Source organism: Gobio gobio (genome assembly GCF_949357685.1).
Source record: "Gobio gobio genome assembly, chromosome: 21".
NCBI classification, from domain to species: domain Eukaryota; kingdom Metazoa; phylum Chordata; class Actinopteri; order Cypriniformes; family Gobionidae; genus Gobio; species Gobio gobio.
The window spans coordinates 14,760,831-14,784,656 of NC_137117.1; the positions used below are offsets into that span (position 1 = coordinate 14,760,831).

Here is a 23,826-nt window from a genome sequence, read left to right on the forward strand (position 1 = left end):
AGACTGAACATGCAAAGTTCTTTAAATTTCATACACTGGTAACAAACACATGATATATTAAATTATGAAATGACATTCATGATAAACATGTCAGGGTAGGGTGTTTCATAAATCGCCAAAGCTGTCCTGTACAGTTATACTTCTAAGAGTTGCTGTTATCTTGTTTCTATGTAGGAAGCACAGAGCTGGTGCACTCAGATACCTCATTAGCAAAGGAGGAAGTCATTCAGCTTATTGTGTAAGTACCCTTAAATCTTGCCACTGAGGAACTGGGTTTTCAGCATCCTGGCCCACAAAAATCGATACAAATTACCACTGTGTGTCACTAATGACTAAGCGGGCTCTAAAAAAAAAGCCATGCCGCATGGCTAATGAATCGGGCCACTGTGGCAAGAGTTTGTAGAAATTAACAACAAAGAGAAACTCAAAGATACCGCATGTCTGATTTGTGTAGTCATACAAAAATGACAAATATTGGGAATTATGTCCCAATATCATACTCGGTGCAATACATATGCAATGCATCATAATAGAGAGCAACAACGGGGTAAAGGAAATACTAGCTTTGTCACATGCAAATATATATGTAATTAGTAGCAATTACGTCACTAATTCAACCCCTTTTCCAGCCAATAACAATGTCTCGTTCGTCTTTGGCTGTTTGTCATGGCTGTTTCTCAATTACAAGAAGGCAAAGAACGGACTTGCATTCTCCTGGAGACCGGTCTTGCCAGGCAACCTTGAAAGAACGAACTCAGAAGGACGCAAGGACACAGAATGCATCCTTGTGAAAATTATATATATAATTTATATATATAAGTATATATAGCATATATATAAGTAGCGGCTAATGCACAATTAATAACATAACAAAACAAATGTAACAACCAATTAAAACATTTCTTTCATATTATTATATACATTATTTGACCTATTATCTATGCTTTGTCAATATTAAGATTCTTTTTAACAAACCAATAAAAATACTGCAGGCTTTCTTCAGGCTATCACTTGATTAAAATTAAGCAAAACAAAGAAACTTACTTTCACGAGCTGTCACGCATTTGCGAGCTAGCAGCGGGAATTTCTTAAGTGAGAAGGAGCGTATTCGATTCTCTCTAACGGTTCGATACTCTCAAGTCTGCATTCCATGCACCCTCGATATCAAGAACACATCCGGGTACTTTTTCATACATCCTCCGTACTTGCGTTCTTGAGTAGGGACCTAAAGCAACAGCTGCAGATGGAACGGTGTCATAAGAAATTAAGTCCCCCCCCCCCCCCCCCCCCACCCCCCGGGAATCGGGTCTCCTTTAGGACCCTGAATGATCCCATTTCTTAATCAGCTTGTTTGTGTGTCTTTCTGGTAGAACTTAAATGAGTATTTACTTTCTCTGTAAGTAAACAGATTTTTAACATTAATGTTTTTTTTGACGTTTTTGAAAGAAGTCAATTCAAAATGTATATCTATAGCTCATTTAAAAGCAACAGAGTTGCACCTAAGTGCTGTACAGTAAGACAATGAGCCTATAAAAAGAAAGTATAAAAGGAAACAAGGCAGGATACAAAATATAAACACATTAAACCCAATACAAAAATTCTAGCAATAGCAATCTAACCAAAAGCCAGAGAGAACAAATGAGAGCTGATTTAAAGCTGGCTAATGAAGGAGCAGACTGGTCCAGAGTTTAGGTGCAGCAGCAGAGAAGGCCCGACCACCCTTAGTTTTACAGCGAAAACGAGGGACAGTTAAGAGAAGCTGATTACAAGACCTAAGTGTTCTTTGGGGAGTGTAGGGAATCAGAAGATCACTAATGTATTTTGGTGCAACACCAGATAGAGCCTTGTAGACAAAAACTGCAATTTTAAAATCAATTCTAAACTTTACAGGAAGCCAATGTAAGGTCGCTAAAATGGGAGAAATGTGATCTCTCTTTTTTGTGCCGGTAAGAAGTCTAACTGCAGCATTTTGGACAATTTACAGGTGAGAGTTGGCAGTTCGAGACAGGCCACAGTACAGGGAATTACAGTAGTCCAGACGTGATGTTATGAAGGCGTGGATTATGGTCTCTAAATCTTTCGTTTTAATTACACAATCGATCTCAGATGAAAGAAGCTGCCCTTTACCACTGTACTGATTTGTTTCTCAAAATGTAGTGACGAATCAAATATAACCGCAAGGTTCCTTACATGAGGTTGAACGCTGACGGAGACAGAACCTAAATTAATAAGAAATGAAGACCAGGATGGGCCTAAAATCAAAAACTCACTTTGCTTTCATTTAATTGCAAAAAATGATTAGCCATCCAACATTTGATATCCTCAAAACAGTCACACAGTACTGTCAGTTTTAGCAAGTAGATAAAACTGTATCGTCAGCATAGCAGTCTATATTTCTAAAAAATGGCACCCAATGGCAGCATATAAAGTGAAAAGAGAAGCGGACCTAAAATGGACCCTTGGGGCACACCACATAATAGGGGAACTGACGAAGAAGAAAACTTCCCCATGCTCACTGAGATGGTTCTGTCTTTAGCATAAGAGGCCAACCACAGCAAGATGACACCCTGAATACCCACCACCTTTTCCAACCGATGTAACAAGATAACGTGGTCGATTGTATCAAAACCAGTGCTTAAATCCAACAAGACAAGCACTGCGTGCAAACCAGTATTGAGACTTTGCAAAAGGTCATTGCTGACTTTCAACAGTGCAGTTTCCGTACTGTGCATTGATCTAAAACCGGACTGAAAAGTATCTGGAATATTGGACAAAAAACAGTATATCGGTATTTTTTTAAGTAATTTATTCCTGTGATCAAAGCTGAATTTTCAGCATCATTACTCCAGTCTTCAGTGTCTTCAGTGAGTCTAATATGCTGATTTGCTGCTCAAGAAAAATTCAGGGACACCATGATGCATTTTTGCATTCTTTGACTGAATAGAAAGTTCATAATAACTGTTTAACATAACCTAATTTCACTTTTGATCAATTTAAAGCAACCTAGCTGAATAAAATAAAAAAACTACCGGTTTTGAATGGTAGAATATGGGAGTTATTTCAGGAGATTTTTTTCGGTTCATTTGTGTGCGCAGAGCTGAAAACTGGAAAGGCTACATAAAATAAAAAAATAAAAAATTCTCAGCCCATATTGTTAGGTACCCTTAATGCTGTTACCAAGGCTGAACAGATAAAACAACTGGAGGAGAAATGGAAACTGAGAGAGAGAGAAATAAGACCTGTATGCCAATAAGATGTTTTATTTGCCCTGGCTCTCTTCGCCATCCCCCACAGGTCATTTGCTGGCAGTGCGGGTCCTACCTTAGTTAAGGATGAGAGGCGAAATCCCTTGGCCCTGTCCTTGCCCGCGTTCTGGTTGAGGTAATTGCCCACAGCCAGAAGGTTCTCCAGCACACTGACAAATGGCTCACAAGCCCACAGCTGCTGGCACATGCGGATCTTCTGGATAATCAGCTGCAAGACAAACAGAGAGGCCAGAACATGTCATCTCCAACTAATCGAACTGCAAACTTTTTCCTGCCTCTCACTTAACAGCCATAGACACTTAAGCACAGCCGGATGTCTCAGCGGTCCTGTTGACACAGGCCATTCTTGTCAAGTGTATATCAGAGCCTACACGGGAAGTGCTGTAATATATTATTTGAAGCTGGAAAGAAAGTCAAACCTGAGGATTGGTAGCAGTTAGGTTAAGGGCTTCTTACTGAAGTGACAAGTATAAGGTACAATCAACGACCACCATCTGTCAACAAGACACTTAAATCAGTGCTATTACAAGAGTGTTTGACAAGTATATGTGCTAAATCAAAATTCTGGAGGGGAATGGCAATGACTAAGGTTACTATTACAGATATTACACAATCTATTGACACAACTTAATTCAAGATCAAATCAAAACCCTGTTTACTTCCTTAATGCAAGTTCCTGGTGTGCATCAAATTTTTAAGTTTATCAAAATGTAATGGCTCGCTCTGACTCTGACAACATACAGCTGACTTCAGCTTAGGAAAAATAGCAGTTTAAGGGATAGTTCACCCAAAAATGAAAATTCTGTCACCATTTGCTCACCCTCAAGTTGTTCCAAACCTGCATGAGTTTCTTTGTTCTGCTGAACACAAAAGAAGATATTTTTAAGAATGTTTGTAACGAAGTAGATAGAGCAACCATTGACTACCATAGTATTTTTTTCCCTACTATTGTAGTTAATGGTTGCTCTATCTGCTTGGTTACAAACATTCTTCTAAATATCTTCTTTTGTGTTGTAATGAAGTAAATGATGACAGAATTTTTATTTTTGGGTGAACTATCCCTTTAAGTATTTTCAGCATTGTTTCAGGCTACTGTTGTTTGTAATGCTTCCCCTCCAAAAGGTAGTTAAAGGGATATTTCACTCAAAAATCAAGCATATAACGTTAGTTCTGGCAGGTTAGTCAAGCTCGCATCAGCTGACTGTCAGCTGATCACGTCTACCTATAGGAAAACGATGCCTATTATCAGCTGCTATCGTGTTTCTCCAGAGTTAATTACTAGGGATGCAACAATACAGTTAGTCCACGGTTCAATACATATCTCGGTTTTTTAACCACGGTTTTCAGTTCGGTTCAGTTTTGATGGCTTGTCACATTAGTTTTTTGCTATTCTATTCTTAGGCGACAGGAACAGACAGAGGTTAAGGATAAAAAATACTATTTTTTATTGCAATACTCTTTCTTTATTTTCCTTAAAAGACTTGAAAAACCTTACTTAAAATTAAAACTTTACTTAAAAAAAAAAACCATGTACACATTCCTAGTGTATAGTATAATATAAAATAAATATATATAAAGATTAACACTGGCAGCTCAGAGCTGTACAGCAGCATATAAGTATGAAATTGAATGAATAAATGTAAAAATAAAACACTACATAGACTTCACTATAAAATACACATTGATTCTTATTAAAGCTTCTGTATTAAAGTTTTTCAGTCAAGAGCAGTGAGTGATTTTCTCTTTGTCTTTTGTTGTTTTATTAACATTAAAGGGATAGTTCACTCAAAAATGAAAATTCTGTCATGGATTACTCAAGTTCAAGTTGATTTAAACCTGAATAAAGTTCTGTTGGAGATCAAATATATTTTGAAGAATTTAAAATATATTTAGAAAAAAAATGAATACAGGTTTGGAACAACATTAGAGAGTAAATAATGACAATTTTAGAGGTGAACTGTCCCTTTAAGGACAAACGGCTGCATGTTCACTAGGCTGCGCTGCTGTCAATTTAAGACCTGCACGCATCTAATATACAGACGTGCCAATTTTACTTTCACTTTAGACATAACCGACTGTGTTTATGTTAACCATGTGTGTATTTGACAGTATTAGCGCAGTAAGACGACTACTTAGTCCAGTAATCACGTGTTTGGCAGGCTTTTAGTGTGCGCGCTCAGAAAAGCACGTTAAAACAGTGCATAAGCACGCAAATGAAATGTTTAACCGGCAAGGCTTTAAAACGCATGCAAATAATGAACTTCCATGATTGTGAATATCTATAGTGTTCAGTGAGTATAACTCTACCACTAACATCTGAGGTGAATGTATGTCGCATTGTTCCGTATATTGGGACGGAGGCAAATTATAGAATGTGTAGAAAAATAATTAATTACCTGTAAATGCCAAACCGCAATTCACAAGCACGTATTGAACGTGAATGCCGTACTGAACGGTTCAATATTATATTGACAATTGTGGCATCCCTACTAATTACCCTCCTCCATCCCCAGCTCCTCCTCTCCTCAGTCAGGATTTGGCATTCTGATTCCCCCTGAATCAGACTAAATTCCTGAATTAGGTTGCCATACCGCCAATCTAAACTATATGCTAATTGTCTATCACTTTGACGATAGTCATCATTTACTCACAGTTCCAAACCTGTACGAGTTTCCTTCTTCTGCTGAACACAAAGGAAGATATTTTGAAGAATGTTGGTAGTAGCCATTGACTTCCATAGTGTTTTTTTTCCTACTATGGAAGTCAATGGCTACCGTCAACTGTCTGAACATGCTTTAAAAAAACATCTTTTGTGTTCAGCAGAAGAAAGAAAAACTTGAGGCTAAGTAGGTGATGACAGAATTTAAATTCTTAGGTGAACTATCCCTTTAACACAGTAAATTAATGTTGGGTAATGCAATAAAGGCTACTGTGATAAAAGAAAATAATAATAGCAATAATGATAAAATTATGAATACTATAAAAACATTTTAGAGAAAAAAGAATGAATGAATGATTGAATTAATGAACGAACAAACGAACAAACAAACAAACAAATGAATGAACAAACGAACGAACGAATGAATGAATGCTCCAAGTGATTCACTGGTCAGAATATAAAATCATTAAAAACAAATACACAGTATCTATTAAACATTTTTTGTACAATCAAAATGGACTACAAAATTATGTTTCATGCTGGAAAATGGTGTCACATGATTTCACGGTGATGTACAGATACCAAAATGCATAAATCTTCACACCATTGCACTTGTCTTGAAATAAAGCATTAGGTTTAGCCTGATAAAAACTCAGTGGATCAGGATACAGACTGAATGTGTAATATTCCCAGAACCACACTGGATTACTTCCAATTAACTTCACCAAATTAGATACACCATATCCATTTCAGCTGTCTGATTAACATTCCTATTAATACCACAAGTGACAAGTTTATGGTTCACTTGGGGGAAAGCCCTTGTGATTTAGCCAAGATAAACAGGTTAGGCTGAAAGGAGTTTGCGAAAGGCATTGTGAGCTGCCAGCATTAATTGCCACTGCTGTTTGCGGTATTAGTTTGTTATTTTCCAACCCGTTTAACAAGCAGGTGTACTGAACCCCTGAGTAAAGAGCAACAGCGGAGAGAGCATCTGAAAGAAAGAGTCCTCACACAGCTTGATTTGACGTCTACGATCTATGAGACAAAACATTAGACCATATGCTCATCTGTTTCCATCGTAACCTCAGCCTCAATCCATTACCTTTGAGCCCTCTCCTTCATTTCTACCTGGTGATTCACACCCTTAAATACTAATTTAACCAAAGCTAGCTATGCTAATCAAGTCCCAGTGAGTGGAAACTTCAGCTAAGCCTCTTTCCAACACTCCAAATGAGTGATCTCCTTGAATTTTTTACTCTGGTTCTCTCAAACTCCTGTTTCGCTAACCTCATAAGCTCTTTGAACACTGCACACTCTCTGTTTACTAAAAGCTCACAATGCCACAAGGAGTTAGCATTCCTCAGACAGCTTTTAGACAAAGCACAACACACCTAGAGAGCTCTTCAGTATTCCCCACTCTAAGCCAGACCAATTTTCCACCCTAGCACCCAGCCTGTCAGATGGTGTCTAAATCCGCCTTAATGTTACAGGTTTAAAAAGTCAACCATGTCAGACAATCCCATGGATTTAATAGCAGTGGTGGAAACAGAACTCTAGGTACTTGTTTTGGGAACTCTTAACAATGGAAGACCTTTTCTTGGGGTCCAAATAAAGTTGTGCTATAACATTTTCAGCACAAATAGCATGTTTCTTAAATGCATTTTATTTAATGCATGTATCTTAAGTACCAATTGCGGTTCGATGAATTGTGCAGCCCTAAGCAGCAGCAACAATAACCTACAGCAGCAGCAACAACCTACAGCAGCAGCAGCAACAATAACCTACAGCAGCAGCAGCAACAATAACCTACAGCAGCAACAATAACCTACAGCAGCAACAATAACCTACAGCAGCAGCAGCAACAATAACCTACAGCAGCAGCAGCAACAATAACCTACAGCAGCAGCAGCAACAATAACCTACAGCAGCAGCAACAATAACCTACAGCAGCAGCAGCAACAACCTACAGCAGCAGCAACAATAACCTACAGCAGCAGCAACTATAACCTACAGCAACAACAACATACAGCAGCAATAACCTGCAGCAGCAGCAGCAGCAGCAGCAATAAAAGCAGCAGCAGCAAAAACCTACATCAACGGCAATACAGCAGCAGCAACAACCTACAACAGCAACAACCTACAGCAGCAGCAACAATAACCTACAGCAACAACAACATACAGCAGCAGCAATAACCTGCAGCAGCAATAAAAGCAGCAGCAGCAAAAACCTACATCAACAGCAATACAAGTAGCAGCAGAAGTAATAACCTACAGCAGCAACAACAGCAATAACCTACAGCAGCAGCAGCAACAATAAAAGCAGCAATAACCGAAGCAACAGCAAAAAAAGCAGCAGCAGCAATAACCTACAGCAGCAGCAATAAAATCAGCAGCAGCAATAACCTACATCAGCAGCCATAAAAGCAGCAGCAATAAAAGCAGCAGCAACAGCAATAACATACAGCAGCAGCAATAACCTACAGCAACAGCAATAAAAGCAGCAGCAGCAATAAAAGCAGCACCAGCAACAACCTACATCAGCAGCTGCAATAACCTACATCAGCAGCAATAAAAGCAGCACCATCAATAACCTGCAGCAGCAGCAGCAGCAATAGCCTACAGCAGCAGCAACAACCTACAACAGCAACAACCTACAGCAGCAGCAACAATAACCTACAGCAGCAGCAACAACAACCTACAGCAGCAGCAACAATAACCTACAGCAGCAGCAACAATAACCTACAGCAACAACAACATACAGCAGCAGCAATAACCTGCAGCAGCAATAAAAGCAGCAGCAGCAGCAAAAACCTACATCAACAGCAATACAAGTAGCAGCAGCAGTAATAACCTACAGCAGCAACAACAGCAATAACCTACAGCAGCAGCAGAAATAAAAGCAGCAATAACCTACAGCAACAGCAATAAAAGCAGTAGCAGCAATAAAAGCAGCACCAGCAACAACCTACATCAGCAGCAATAAAAGCAGCACCAGCAATAACCTGCAGCAGCAATAAAATCATCAGCAGCAATAAAATCAGCAGCAGCAATAACCTACATCAGCAGCAACAATAACCTGCAGCAGCAGCAATAAAATCATCAGCAGCAATAACCTGCAGCAGCAGCAGCAGCAATAAAAGCAGCACCAGTAATAACCTACATCAGCAGCAACAATAACCTACAGCAGCAGCAATAAAAATAGCAGCAATAACCTACAGCAGCAGCAGCAGCAGCAATAAAAGCAGCAGCAGCAATAACCTACAGCAGCAGCAACAATAACCTACACCAGCAGCAATAAAAGCAGCAGCAGCAGCAATAAAAGGAGCAGAAGCAATAACCTGCAGTAGCAGAAGCAATACCTTACATCAGCAGAAATAAAAGCAGCAGCAGCAGCAGCAATAACCTACATCAGCAGCAATAACCTGCAGCAGCAGCAGCAATAAATGCAGCAGCAATAACCTACGCAGCAGCAACAACAACAACCTACAGCAGCAATAAAAGCAGCAGCAGCAGCAGCAATAACCTACAGCAGCAGCAGCAGCAATAACCTACATCAGCAGCAGCAGCAATAACCTACAGCAGCAACAGCAATAACCTACATCAGCAGCAGCAGCAATAACCTACAGCAGCAGCAATAACCTGCAGCAGCAGCAGCAATAAATGCAGCAGCAATAACCTACGCAGCAACAACAACAACATACAGCAGCAGCAACAACAACCTACAGCAGCAATAACCTGCAGCAGCAGCAGCAATAACCTACAGCAGCAGCAATAAAAGCAGCAGCAATAACCTACGCAGCAGCAACAACATACAGCAGCAGCAACAACAACCTACAGCAGCAATAAAAGCAGCAGCAGCAATAACCTACATTAGCAGCAATAACCAACAGCAGCAGCAATAAAAGCAGCAGCAATAACCTACATTAGCAGCAATAACCAACAGCAGCAGCAATAACCAACAGCAGCAGCAGCAATAAAAGCAGCAACAATAACCTGCAGGAGCAGCAGCAATAACCTACAGCAGCAGCAGCAATAACCAACAGCAGCAGCAGCAATAAAAGCAGCAGCAGCAACAATAACCTGCAGCAGCAGCAGCAATAACCTACAGCAGCAGCAACAATAAAAGCAGCAACAGCAATAACATAGAGCAGCAGTAGCAATAAAAGCAGCAACAGCAATTACCTACAGCAGCATCAATAACTTACATCAGCAGCCATAAAAACAGCACCAGCAATAACCTACAGCAACAGCAATAAATGAGTGTGAGTAGGGATGAAGCGGAGTGAGAATCCAAGTGCAGCAAGAACGGTTTAATAACAAAACAACATCAAAAGTAAATCCAAGAACAAGGGTATTCAAAAACAGGTAGAAACGCAACGACAGGAACACACATACAGGAGCAACGACCGACAAACGACAACTGAAGCACTGGGGTATACAGTATATACACACAGGGAAACAATGTTAACCAGATAACAAGAGGGAGTGGCTAAATGGGAAACACCTGGGAGAACTAATTTACATGAAAACTACAAAGGACAAAACAGGAAATAACAAAAGAGTCCTCACAAGACAGGGAAACACAGGCTGGAATCATGACAATAACTTACAGCAGCAGCAATAAAAGCAGCAGCAGCAATAACAGCAGCAGATCTATTCCTCCAAAACTAAACATATCAACATTGTCATACCCATTGCCATGCCAAACACTCAGAGGGTTAAATATGAGTAACACTTTACAATGTGTGAAGGCAACATTAGCCATTAGTAAATGTTGCCTAATGCATTAATACAAATTAACTAACTATGATCAAATTAACTTGTTACAGTATTTATTAATATTTGTTAACATTAGTTAATACAAATACAATGTTCATTGTTAGTTCATGTCAGCTGAGGTCCATTAAATAATATTAACAGATACAACTTTTGATTTTCATAATGTATTAGTAAATGGTGACCTTACAATCAAGCAAGATTAATAAATTATTTAGAATTATTTTTCATTGTTAGTTCATGTTAACTCATCTTACTGTAAACCTAATTGTAAAATGTTACCGAAACATGTCACATTATAAAGGTAAAATGCTGGGTTGCAAATTCCAGCTGATACTGACTCAAAGCTTATTAAACAGCATTACATGTGGCCCAATCGGAACATTATGAAAATTGCAGTCATGGACATTTTAAAATAGAGCATTTAATCAGTCAACGTGATGCCATCACAACCTTAGATTCAGCTTTTTTGAAAGATGAGAGTCTAAATAAATAAAGTAGCCGGGTTTATCAAACTAAATGAATGGGAACATATTCGTTCAAAAGATTCAAATGACTACTGCTTCCGGCATCTTTGACGACAGTCGGTGACACCGCCGAGCAGAGCAAGGTGGACAGAACAGCAACATCGGCTAAAATAGCTGTCAATTCCCTGAGGGGAAAAAACATAAGCCCTTACTGACACCCAAAAGCTGAGTCAAGCCTATTTCGATGCCATATAACACCCATAACCTCTGGAAAAGTCCCCGAATACATCCATGATTCTGACCTCCACACTTACTGACCTAAACCTCCAGCCCTCGTCCAGTATATAATCATCCGTTCACACAGAAAAGCTTCTGAAGATGAATGTCACTGTGTCTCTGCATACCTTTCAAACACTTACATTTCTTCATTAGAGGGATTTCAGAGCACTGAGTGAACATGACGTGAGAGAGAAATGTATTATTGGTGCAGAATAGAGTAGCCAGGTGGGTATGAGGGACTCGAATAAAAACGAACTTTTGAGATGTATTGAAAGTACACGAGGGATTACATTTTTTTTTTTTACTCACAGGTAGAAAAAGCCTTCAGAGTGCTCTTTGGGCTACATCTTCTCCCCGGCACTACCTCTCTCTAACTAATAAATGACTTGGAGGAAATTTGCCATTAGAAACTCCTTCAGCCCACTCGAAGTGCTGATTCGTTGGGAACAGAACCCCTCTGTATTAATGCATGATATTTTTTTCACCTCAAGTCCATTTCATTTATTTTTTCCAAGCACCTGCTGTCTGCCAAGATTATCTTTTGCATTAGTAAATTAGCTTTTTATTCTTTCTCTTTGTTTTCCCCCCCTTCGTTCAGCTGTGTGCCTCAGGAGCCACCTTTGCGAAGCTTCAATACTGATTTCCTCCAGGCGTACTGTGAGACTCGAGTTCACATGAGATTGTTTTTCCACAAACAAACTTTTCATTTTCTCCTTCTGTCAATCATAATCATCAGTGCAGTGCTAAGTGCAAAACAAATGCCTGCACAACCACAAACATGCAAATGAATATATGCACACACACACGCTACTTAAACTTAAAAGTAATAATGAATGCATCCAAGAGTGCCCCTCTTTTCTTGTATCATCTGGAAAAAATAAATGCATTCTATATTGCCGGCGTATTCCGAATGATCCCTATTGTTGGGTAATTCAGCAGAGTTCAGATAAAAAGAGAGGCAAAAGGCAAGAGAAACCAAGACAGGCTGACACGAGCATGACTGACAGGTGCATATGAGGTGTTTGTAATGCGAGTCTGACCGGCGTGAGGTCCTCCATACAGATGGGCAGCTCTCTCAGCGTGAGCAGCAGGTCCAGGCCGGCGCTCAGGTTCGGGATGTTACACATCTGAGGAAGAGGTGATATATCATTAGATGGCCTGGACAATGTCGCAGAGATATGCAGCAACACCTTCACACATGTTCAGCTTCACTGAAAAAAAAAGCCTGTTGGATTTACATGATTTAATTGTGTACATCGGTCCCACATGAATCAATTAAGTTAAACAAACATAATTTGTTCATGTAACTTCAACATAATACACTGAATACATTTTAAGTGACCCAATTAAGCGAATTTTATATGGCTCCCTGACATGATTCAGGCATTCAATTTCATATAATCGTTCATCCACTTCAATTTCATATATTTTAAAGGGGTGATGAATTGAGAATTCCACTTTCCCTTGAGCTTTTGATATATTAAAGGTCATGGTAATATAAGAATATGCTGTAAGTTTCAGAGCTGAAAACTTCCTTGTTAGTCAAAGAAAAGCTTTTATTGACACCAGGCCCAGCAAACGATCGATCTCAGAATGTGCCCGGCTATGACGTCCGAGTGTAGTGAAGCACCGCCTCAACAGAAGAAGAACAACGCCTGATTCTGTAGCCCGCCCACCGACTCCTGCCACTAACATGACATAGGCCTACAGAGATATCTAAACCGCATCGAATTTCTAAACAAACCACATAAGCTTCATTCGGATTCCAATGTTATGAATGCATGGATGAACTTTAATTTGAATGAATATCCAGCTCACGTGGGGAAGACTTTGCGTTTGTTCCTTCATTTCTGATCACGGATTCGTTTGTAAACAAGAGACTGGATTTGCAGACAGGATGAGATTACGTGAATCAATGTAGCAACACACTAATGTGAGTAAAACATGTTTTTTTATATGTGATATTATTGCATTGTTACAGATCGTTTGATATAGATCTATTGATTGTGTACGTGTCTAACTTAACATACCTTAGCACGGGGTCAAAGGCTGGAGAATCCTTTATTTGTGGTTCTTGATGCGCGTTGTTCACTCTCTTGACTTGATATTTGAAGGGAAAATACAATCGCAGAAGTTTTGATCATGCAGTCTGCAACGCACTGGCACGCGCGCCTGTCTGTGTGTGTGTGTGTGATGCACAGTTCGAGCTTATATCCAACGATCGGGCAGGCCAAGTAATAAAAAATAACATTCCAATCAATCGCGGGTGGATGAGAGATAAATCATTATTTTTGTTTGATAAAGACGTTTTGCGAGCCCAGTGGGACGAAGTATTTCGGTTGGCGTTTTCCCTCATGCTTCAAAACAATCCCTCACGGTGTACTCGCGGGGAGCCGAAGCTCATTAAATATGCAAATCTTATCCAATCCTAGCCGTGGGCGTTTACTTCCAGGTCTTCAGTGCGGTACGCCCATAAAATCAGAGCGTGCAGAAGAGAGCCGCAAAACCAGGGAAGAAAGTAGCCTATTACTTATTCATTATGATGTTTTTGAATCTAAAAACCACTCGAATGTCAAAAGTTCACCGCAGACAAAAGTATAAATATATTAAAAAAGCAAGTTCATGACACCTTTAATGTTACACACCTGAATTATAATACTGCACTAGCTAGATGTCAAACTAGTAATGGCACACATTAGCATCTTAAATGCTAAGCATTAAAAGATCATTCAGCAAAGCCATTGACATTAGTTGTTTTAGTCCACAGTCTAAGCAAATGCTCCACTCTTCTCCAATTTAAATTGTTCTAATAATTCCAACATTGAATATTAAACACTATTAAACACAATCAAGTCTCCCGCTTTCTCATCTTGCTCAAAAATACATAAAATAACACTTTTTCATATAAAGTAACCACATTTACCCTCTCTTGATTTAACCATATGCAAAGCATGCTGGGAACTAACAAGCCCCGCCCAGTTTCAGTTAAAGCAACACAAATCATTAATGTAATCACAACACAAACGGATTAAGCAAACTTCAATTTGACTTATATTTAAGTGGATTGAACACAATCAAATTAAGTTAGGACAAAATGTATAGCGATTGTGTTGCTTTAGCTCATTTTAAATAAGTAATTTGAACAAGCAGTAAAAAACATTTTTTTTTTTTTCAGTTTTGGTTCATACGGGTGATTCTCACAAATATAGTGGAAAATATAAGTGGAAAAAAAATCCAGCTTATATTTCGTAACAAAATCAAAAGCGAACAAAAACCAAGAAATTATCTATTTTATTGTATATTTTAGGACCCTTTTAAACGCTTTACAGTAGGATTCTACATGTTAATGCATAGGAATCATGAAGTAACAATACATTTATTTATTGATAAACTAATTCAAATATATTAGTATATGTAGACTTTTTTTTCTTTGCACTTTGATGCATTATTTTCATGAGAATTAAGGGAAATTCTCTTTTACAGTTTACTTTTTAATTCATTATTGTAATACAGTATTACATGCAAAAATAACTCAATTTTATTTTTATTATATTTTGTTAGTACAACAAATAGGTGGTACAACAAATATGTATGAATGTTTAAGTAATTTTATATATAAAAATATATATATATTTGTTATGTAATGAATAATTTATGCTCTTGAGAATTTGGTAGGAAATTGGCTTAATTTTCATGAAAATAATGCCCCAATGCACAAAAAAACTAAAAGAAAACACAATAATCCTGTTTTTTGTTAAACAGAACATACTTTATCATTTTAGTCTTTTGATTTTGGGGTGAAATATGACCGGATATTCATGAAACATTCAACAGGTTCCCAGATATCGTCTGAAATACAACAAATAATGTATTTCCCTCACGTTAGACATACACATATACATATTTCAAGGTAAAGACATTTATATTTGACATGATTATGTATTATGTATCTCACATATCTGATGCATTTTAAGTGACTACTGCTGAAGGTGTTCCTGAAATATATCATTAAGCAGGGCTCATTATCCGGGAACGACATTTGCAGAAAATCGTGAAAGACTAAAAAAAATCACTTCTATAAATCCCAGCCTCAAAGCTCAAACCTTTGGAATAGACTGATGAATGCATCACAAACAGCATGTCCATGGTTGTTAAAATTACTAAAGATTCCTCTGAAGACAGCAACTGCTAAATTCTCTTATAAAATCCCTTTATCAAGTCGTGTGGTTCATTTTCAGTGTGAAGATGAAGGTTAAGAATTCAAACCAACAGCTGTCAAATTAAATCCCCTCATGGATTTTTCACATAATGAGGATCAGAAGAATTCTTAGACAAATGAAAACATGGTCCTGCGCAAATAAGCCGACTGACTCCAGAATCTGTAGGTAATGTATAATGCGGGCTAATATACATGAAAGATTTGGAACCAATACATGAGAATCTACATATGATCGGAATGGGCTCCAAACAACAAAACTAGAAAACTAGTTTTGTACTAGTACTAAAACTAGTACAAACTAGAAAATGCAGATTAATACTCATAAATGTCAACAACAACGTCTGGATGAATCTCATGAAGCCTGTTTTAAGTCTTAAAACTCATATTTGATCACCAAAATGACATCTTTAAACATTTAATTTTGTAAAAAATGTTATCGTATCAGCGTTTCGTCCAGAGGGATCTGGCGTTTTAGGAGCCTTAAAACTGTATTTTTTGAAACCGTCCCAGAGTGGATAAATCTGAAACCGACACCCTTGCGTTTTCGTGTATACAGCCAATCTGTATATTTTGTGAAACGGTGGTGTCATCACACCACGTCCCGCACTGTAAAAACTAGAAGGGATACAACTACGCCCACTGGTCATGCGCACATCAATATTGCGTAATTTAATCACTGTATTTACATTATTGTAAGGGTAGGTTTAGGGTTGGGGTAGGTGTAGGTGTTAATAAAACACAATCTGGTTAGCAGCAAATTTATTTATTGTTATTTCATTGTGAGAGTTTGCCTCACTTGTGACCGTTGCTGTACCCCTTCTAGCCACAACTCTTCTTCTCCGTTTTTAGTGTTAAAATTACAGCGTCACATACTGGTCTGGCATGTATACTACATCGTTTTGAGTAGTTTTGAGCAGTGTTAATTTTGACAGCAAATTTTGATTTAGTTTTAGTCATAGTCTTTTGACTAAAATGCCATTTAGTTTTAGTCATATTTTAGTCACCTGAATTGTTTTTAGTTTTAGTCTAGTTTTAGTCGACTAAATATCATAAGATTTTAGTCGACTAAATCTACTGTAGATTTTGTCTCCTAAAATCTAATGAGTTTAGTTAAATTGTAATACAATTCAAGCTCCATTCCAAAGTAAACATTGTCATTATTCATCATTCAGCATTAGTTCATATACAATTGCGTGGCATAAATGTGCGCTATTCATTGATTGTGAACCGCTCTGGAGCGCTGTATTGGGGATGCGTGAGCCTGTAGAAGCGCAACAGCGCCGTGTTTTCCAGCGGTTAGATCAGCACGTTCAAATCAAATGTGCGCATCTGTTACACAGGACATCAGTTCTGACCCCATCTCTTCCCTAATCGACCCTCACTAACATTTTCGTCTCGTTTTTATTTGTTGACGAAAATTACAGTAAGTTTTCGTCATAGTTTTAGTCATCGAACACTAGTTTTTATTTAGTTATAGTCTCGTTTTCGTCAGTGAAAAAAGGTTGTTGACGATAATTATGACGAAAATTATTCGTCAACGAAATTAACACTGGTTTTGAGTCGGTTTCAGCGGTTTCGTGGGAACACAGATTTTTCCCCGGGAGACTTTAAGAACATGTCAGACATATTTAACCCCAAAAGAAAAACAAATAAAATAAGAAATTATATTTTGCAATTGAAACATGTTTTGCATCATTAATTTAGAATTGTGATATTAAGCACATTTTCTCCAAACAGTAATGCAAAAACTAATTGGGTCACACTTGATATTAGGTGTCCTTAACTATGTACTTACATCAAAAAATATTTACAATGTACTTATTGTGTTCATATTGTTTTACTGTATTATATATATATATGATTATATTACTATAATGGATATTATAATATTATATTTAATATATATATATATATATATATATATATATATATATATATATATATATATATATATATATATATATATATATACAGTATATATAAATATATATATATACAGTATATATAAATATATATATATACAGTATATATAAATATATATATATACAGTATATATAAATATATATATATACAGTATATATAAATATATATATATACAGTATATATAAATATATATATATACAGTATATATAAATATATATATATATATATACATACACACACACACCATTCAAGCGTAACATTAAGTGAATAACACTGATTATCTCTTCATCACAGCACCTGTTAGTGGGTGGGATATATTAGGCAGCAAGTGAATATTTTGTCCTCAAAGTTGATGTGTTAGAAGCAGAAAAAAATGGGCAAGCGTAAGGATTTGACTGAATTTGACAAGGGACAAATTGTCAAGGCTAGACAACTGGGTCAGAGCATCTCCAGAACTGCAGCTCTTGTGGGGTGTTCCCGGTCTGCAGTGGTCAGGATCTATCAAAAGTGCTCCAAGGAAGGAACAGTGGTGAACCGGCGACAGGGTCTTGGACGGCCAAGGCTCATTGATGCACGTGGGGAGCGAAGGCTGGCCCGTGTGGTCCGATCAAACAGACGAGCTACTGTAGCTCAAATTGCTCCAGAAGTTAATGCTGGTTCTGATAGAAAGGTGTCAGAATACACAGTGCATCGCAGTTTGTTGCGTATGGGGCTGCATGGCCACAGATCGGTAAGGGTGCCCATGCTGACCCCTGTCCACCGCCGAAAGCGCCAACAGTGGGCACGTGAGCATCAGAACTGAACCACTGAGCAATGGTAGAAGGTGGCCTGGTCTGATGAATCACGTTTTCTTTTACATCACGTGGATGGCCGAGTGTGTGTGCGTTGCTTAGGGGAACACATGGCACCAGGATGCACTATGGGAAGAAGGCAAGCCGGTGGAGGCAGTGTGATGCTTTGGGCAATGTTCTGCTGGGAAACCTTGGGTACTCTCTTCCGTGTGGATGTTACTTTGACACGTACCACCTACCTAAGCATTGTTGCAGAGCATGCACACCCTTTCATGGAAACGGTATTCCTTGATTATAATATATAAATAATTTAATATTATATTTTTATGAAAATAATGTGATAAAATGTAGGCTTACTTTTTTATGCATTTTTAAGTATGCTGAAATATGATAACACACTTTTTGTTTTAATAATCAAAAGTTGCATTTTTAGGAAAGGTATCTGAAGAAAGAGGAATTCGAAATATCAGAGACAAAAATATCTAGTCATTAACAGCACATCACGTGATAATCACATCTGCTTGTTATCAGCTCCATTATTTCAGCGATTAACCAGAGAGTGATGTCTTTACCTCCATCATGTACTGGTCCACCACATGCAGTTCAGTCACGTCTCCTTTATGCGATTTATACATCTCAATGTCATCCGCGGTGGGCACGTATCTGATGAAGAACACAACAAATGAATACATGGCAAAGCACTGAAATGCCTACCCTAATTTCGTTTTACATCGGTCCAACCTCTCTGCTTCATAAATACTTCACGGATGCCCATTTTAAGCATGCACAATTCTAAAAGGATGTCACACAACCCGTGTTCCTTTTTTACAAGTTGACTGCCTGGCGAGCCTATTTTCTCCTCCAAGATTGCCTCCTTTTCTCTTTGCATCGCTCCATCTAGTCCTCTGAAAAGGGCGCATGCTACTCTGATTTCCAGTGGCCCGGGGAACAGGGCTTTATTAAAAGACAAGTTGCAGTCAGCTTGTATAAAGTGCTCAGGTAGTTGATGTTCCTGACTTGCATCCTGTTTGAACCCAGCTCACCTCCAAAATGGACCTGTGTTCAGGTCGTTTTAGTGCGTTTCAAATCCATACCACACTGACTATTTCATGAGCCCAAGGATGTTCCGATGGAGAAACAAGCAAACTAAAGCCACCTATCATTAATATTGCAGTTTCTGCTGGGACCATCTCGATTAAGATTGTATTCAGAAGCCCATGTGGCCGCACTTAGATATTCGTCGTATTTGGCTCAATAAATATAAATCTCTCAGTAGGTACATTAGATTATGCCTCCCGCATGCAGGTCGGCCTCCAGCAGTCATCTAAGGATGTGTCTTGCAGTAAAATGCAGAGGAGAAAGCATTTCTCCAGCTTCCCTCAGGGCAGCTCAATAGTTTCCTTTTCCACAAATACATCAGATAAAAGTTTTATAAGAAGGCTGTTCTGTTAAGAGAGCCTGGCATATGTTCTTTTATATTAGCATTAAAGAAACGCTATGGTGTCTTCCTCAACATGAACTGCCTGTGACTTCTCATGGTCTCTGTGGTCTTCATTACATCTACCACTGGAGTACCTTACAAAACACTGTTCTTTCACATTTAACTCTGGTCTGCTGATCTCAACCACTATATTTTTATTAATATTTTATTTTAAAGGGTCATTGACTAATAACATGGACAATCTTTTTTTCAATCATTTATATTTGAGGTGAAAATGTGCATGCATGTATAGGGTTTTAGGGTTATTACTCTTAATGGTATTAAAAATTATATTTCTTAAAAAAATTTTTTAAATGAAATATTTCTGTCTATTCTGGTCATAAAAGACTAGTCTAATATCAGACTAATATATAAATGTGCTTAAAATGAAATGGTATAATTTATCATCACACACTACTTCACTACTGTTCAAAAGTTTGAGTCAGTAATATTTGTTTTGAAAGAAATTAATATTTTCATTCAGCAAGGATGCATTAAATTGATCAAAAGCAGTAAAGACATTAATAATGTTACAAAAAAAATCTATTTCAAATAAATGCTGTTCTTTAGTCAATGTTCTATTCTATTCATCAAAGAATCCTGAAAAATTTATCACGCTTTCCAAAACAATATTAAACAGCATTGATAATAATAAGAAATGTTTCTTACTACTAGTTCAGCATATATTAATATGATTTCTGAAGGATTCTGAAGGAAAATTCAGCTTTGATCACAGGAATAAATGACATTTTACACAATTAGTTTTACACTAAAATAGAAAGCAGTTATTTTAAATTGTAATAATATTTCATAATATTATACAGTTTTACTGTATTTCTGATCAAATAAATGCAGCCTTGGTGAGCAGAAGAGACTTCTTTCAAAATCATTTGTACACAAATAAAGCACAAAAAGAAACAAACTGAGGAAGACAAAACTGTGCATTGTTCTCCCAGGTATACAACAAATATGATCAATTCAGTATTTTGCTATCAGACATACTGAAGATGTTCCATAAAGTCTTCTACAAAACAGAAAGTAATTTTCAATAAAAGATGCACCAGACCAGCATCCCCTAGCTTGGACCAAAATGGAATTTCACAAACATCCTGTACACATTTTTAAACTAATACGACATGGCACTCTTAAAGGGATTGTCACCCTAAAATTCTGCCAGCACCAACTCGCCCTCATGTTGTTTTAAACCTGTACTTTTGATGTTGGTAACCAGTATTTTTTCCTACAATAGGAATGTCAATGGCTACGTCAAATGTCTGGTTACCAACAATATCTTAATTTGTGTTCAACAGAAGAAAGAAACTCATACATTTGGAACAACATGAGGGTGAGTAAATAATGACAGAATTTTAATTTTTGGGGTGAACTATCCCTTTAATAGTCTGCATGTGTTAATTAATCAACAGCCCTACTTAAAGGGGTACTTCAGCGCTGGAAAGATGCATGTGTATTTAAATTTGGGTCATTTATGTAGTAGAAATGTGAAATTATTTTTGAAGTTGGTGCCTTCTAGGCTGAGAAAAGCCAGAAAAATGTATTTTTGGCTCATATGGATGAAAGACAACAACTCCCAGAATGCACTTGCTTCGCTGCCCTAAGAGGCCCCTCCCAAAGCCACGGCTACTGGTTACATCTCTTGCCCACCGGAGCACCACTTTTTTTATTTTTATAGTAATACAATGATTTAGTTCAGTTAGAGAACAGACACTGCAAATTAAAAACTGAACATGTCTGCTCAATACAGGATGAGCCGAACGAGGGTCTCTAGGCTCTGGCCAAAAAAGCCTCACATGTTGCAAAAGGACGATATTTGCATCATTGGAGGCTTTTTTCCAGACATAAAATACATAAATCTCTTGTCTCAGGGGGATATGAGGGGGGGGGGGGGGGGTATACTACCGGGTTTCTACTGATACAAAGCTTAATGCTAAATCGCTGAAGTAACCCTTTAAAATACACATCCACCACCACCACTTGTGAAGAAATGAACTATTGTGTCAGGTGTGGAGATTGGCAGGCTGCTTAGTCTCCATGTATCTCTTACCTCCTGAGAGAGGCAATATGCTCGTCTGAGAGACCCCCTTCCTCTTCATTTATAATCAACAATTTGTCCTTGAGCTCTTTTGGATGCACGGGGAAACTTTTGAGGAAAATATCTGTGGGGACAATACACAATAAATTTACACAGACGCACACATATTCAGTCTTGAGCAACTCTTGAAACAACCTCTCCTGACAGCAGCCCTCCCTGCCTGTGATGAAAAACTCCAAGTGCATTTTGAAGATAAAAGGTTTGTGTGCTTAATTACCTCTCTATACATGATCCAGGGAGGGCCAGATGCATGCTGATTTGCATTGTACAAAACCCGAATGGATGGGGATTTCATTTTACCTAATAAACCTAGCTGTGCTGAAGTTGCAAACAGAAAAAAAGGTATAAATAACGGGAGCTGTGGCGGCTGGGCTGACGCTCATTACAGCAACATATTCACACTCATTGAGTGGCACCAGGTTCAAGGGTACAATTACAATGTTAAGCCTCTTTTTCCTGTTTGCATTAAGTTGCAGGACAGAGAACGAAAGGAAGGTTCTTTCATGGCAGACGTGATTTCATCTAAGCAATGAGCCAAGCAAGAAAATCCACATTAGCTTCTTGATCTCATCCAAATAAACATGGGAGGCCATGTAACATTCATAAAAACCAACAGCCTCACAAGCACAAAACAGATTAACAGAGTATTTAGCATTTACAACCACTTTGATATTTGATAATGAAGATTCTGAATTTATCCATTGGGAATTAATTGGGCGGTGAAAATTGTGTTTTAATATCAGAATTTACAGGAAATTTCTTAGTAAAAAGAACAAAATGTGACTACTACTTCGCACATGAGCTTGATGATTCGTTTATTCTGAACACCGCCACACACCCAATTATAAAAGGGTGTGCACACTTACGCAGTGTCACAGGGTGTTTGTTGGTTCATGTTCATGTTTTTAGTTTGTCACGTTCACTGTCTTGCTTCCTGGTTTTTGTCATGTGACTCCCATGCCCTCATGTGATCTTGTGTCTTGTTCTGTCATTGGTTCATTGTTTAATCTCTGTTCACAGGTGTCACTTGTCTAGTCATTTGTCTCAGTGTATTTAGCCCTCATGTTTGCCATGTGTCCTTGTCTGTTATTGTATGTGTAACCTGCTGTGTTGGTGAGTGTATGTTTTGCCAAGTCTTTGTTTTGATTTATGTTAAGATTTAAGTTATAATAAAGAGACTGCACTTGGGTTCTTCAACTTGCCTTCCAGTGGACTTTGTTACACGCAGTTAGTTATAACAAGTTTTTTTTTTCTCTCTCTGAAATGTCACTTTGGTTTTCAGTGGCAAAGGTTGTAAATTTGACATAAAATTATTTATCTTTGAGTTTAACTAAAATATGCTGTCATCTTAACCTTCATCCTTCCCTCGCATCCTGTAACAAATCTTGGCCTGAAAAATAACTCAAAGCCCTAAAAATAATTTTGTACTTAAAGCATGTTTTCTATTTTTTTTAATGCAATTTTTTGTGGAGCTTTTTTTTTACGTTTAAATTACTAGATTTTATCAACAAATAATATTATTTAAGCACATTTCTACACATTCTTTCAACTTAAACTCAAAATAACTCTTCAATACATAATCAGCTCAAAATATCTCACATTGGCTCAATTTGGCCGTCTCTGCCAATATATAACATGATATTTCATGACTCTTGCCTCTAGATAGCCTTATAGCTCTATATGGGAAAAAAATTAGCTGTTCCGCTGGGTCCTAAAGACAATGAGTTTATCTCTTCAGAATGTATTCAGATACACATGTAGACATTATAAAATAGTTTTTAATTTTTTTTAGCATTTTAAGTTTTAATTTTGAGGATTTTTTTTTTCTATGTATAATGAAGCATTCCTCACATTCC

The 23,826-nt window shown here is 37.8% G+C and overlaps 1 protein-coding gene across 6 annotated transcripts in view; it reads right to left on the minus strand.

The window, feature by feature from the left end:
* The window catches only part of LOC307118171 (uncharacterized protein), a 57,208-nt gene that overhangs the window by 16,880 nt on the left and 16,502 nt on the right, over window positions 1-23,826 (minus strand). For all 6 annotated transcript variants that reach the window (XM_079803673.1, XM_079803672.1, XM_079803675.1 and 3 more), the window contains 4 exons: window positions 21,923-22,034; window positions 18,953-19,043; window positions 12,488-12,574; window positions 3,322-3,474 (listed from right to left, as the gene is read on the minus strand). In XM_079803673.1, coding sequence (XP_079659799.1) covers window positions 3,322-3,474; window positions 12,488-12,574; window positions 18,953-19,043; window positions 21,923-22,034 — 443 coding nt within the window. The remainder of the gene's footprint in view (window positions 1-3,321; window positions 3,475-12,487; window positions 12,575-18,952; window positions 19,044-21,922; window positions 22,035-23,826) is intronic.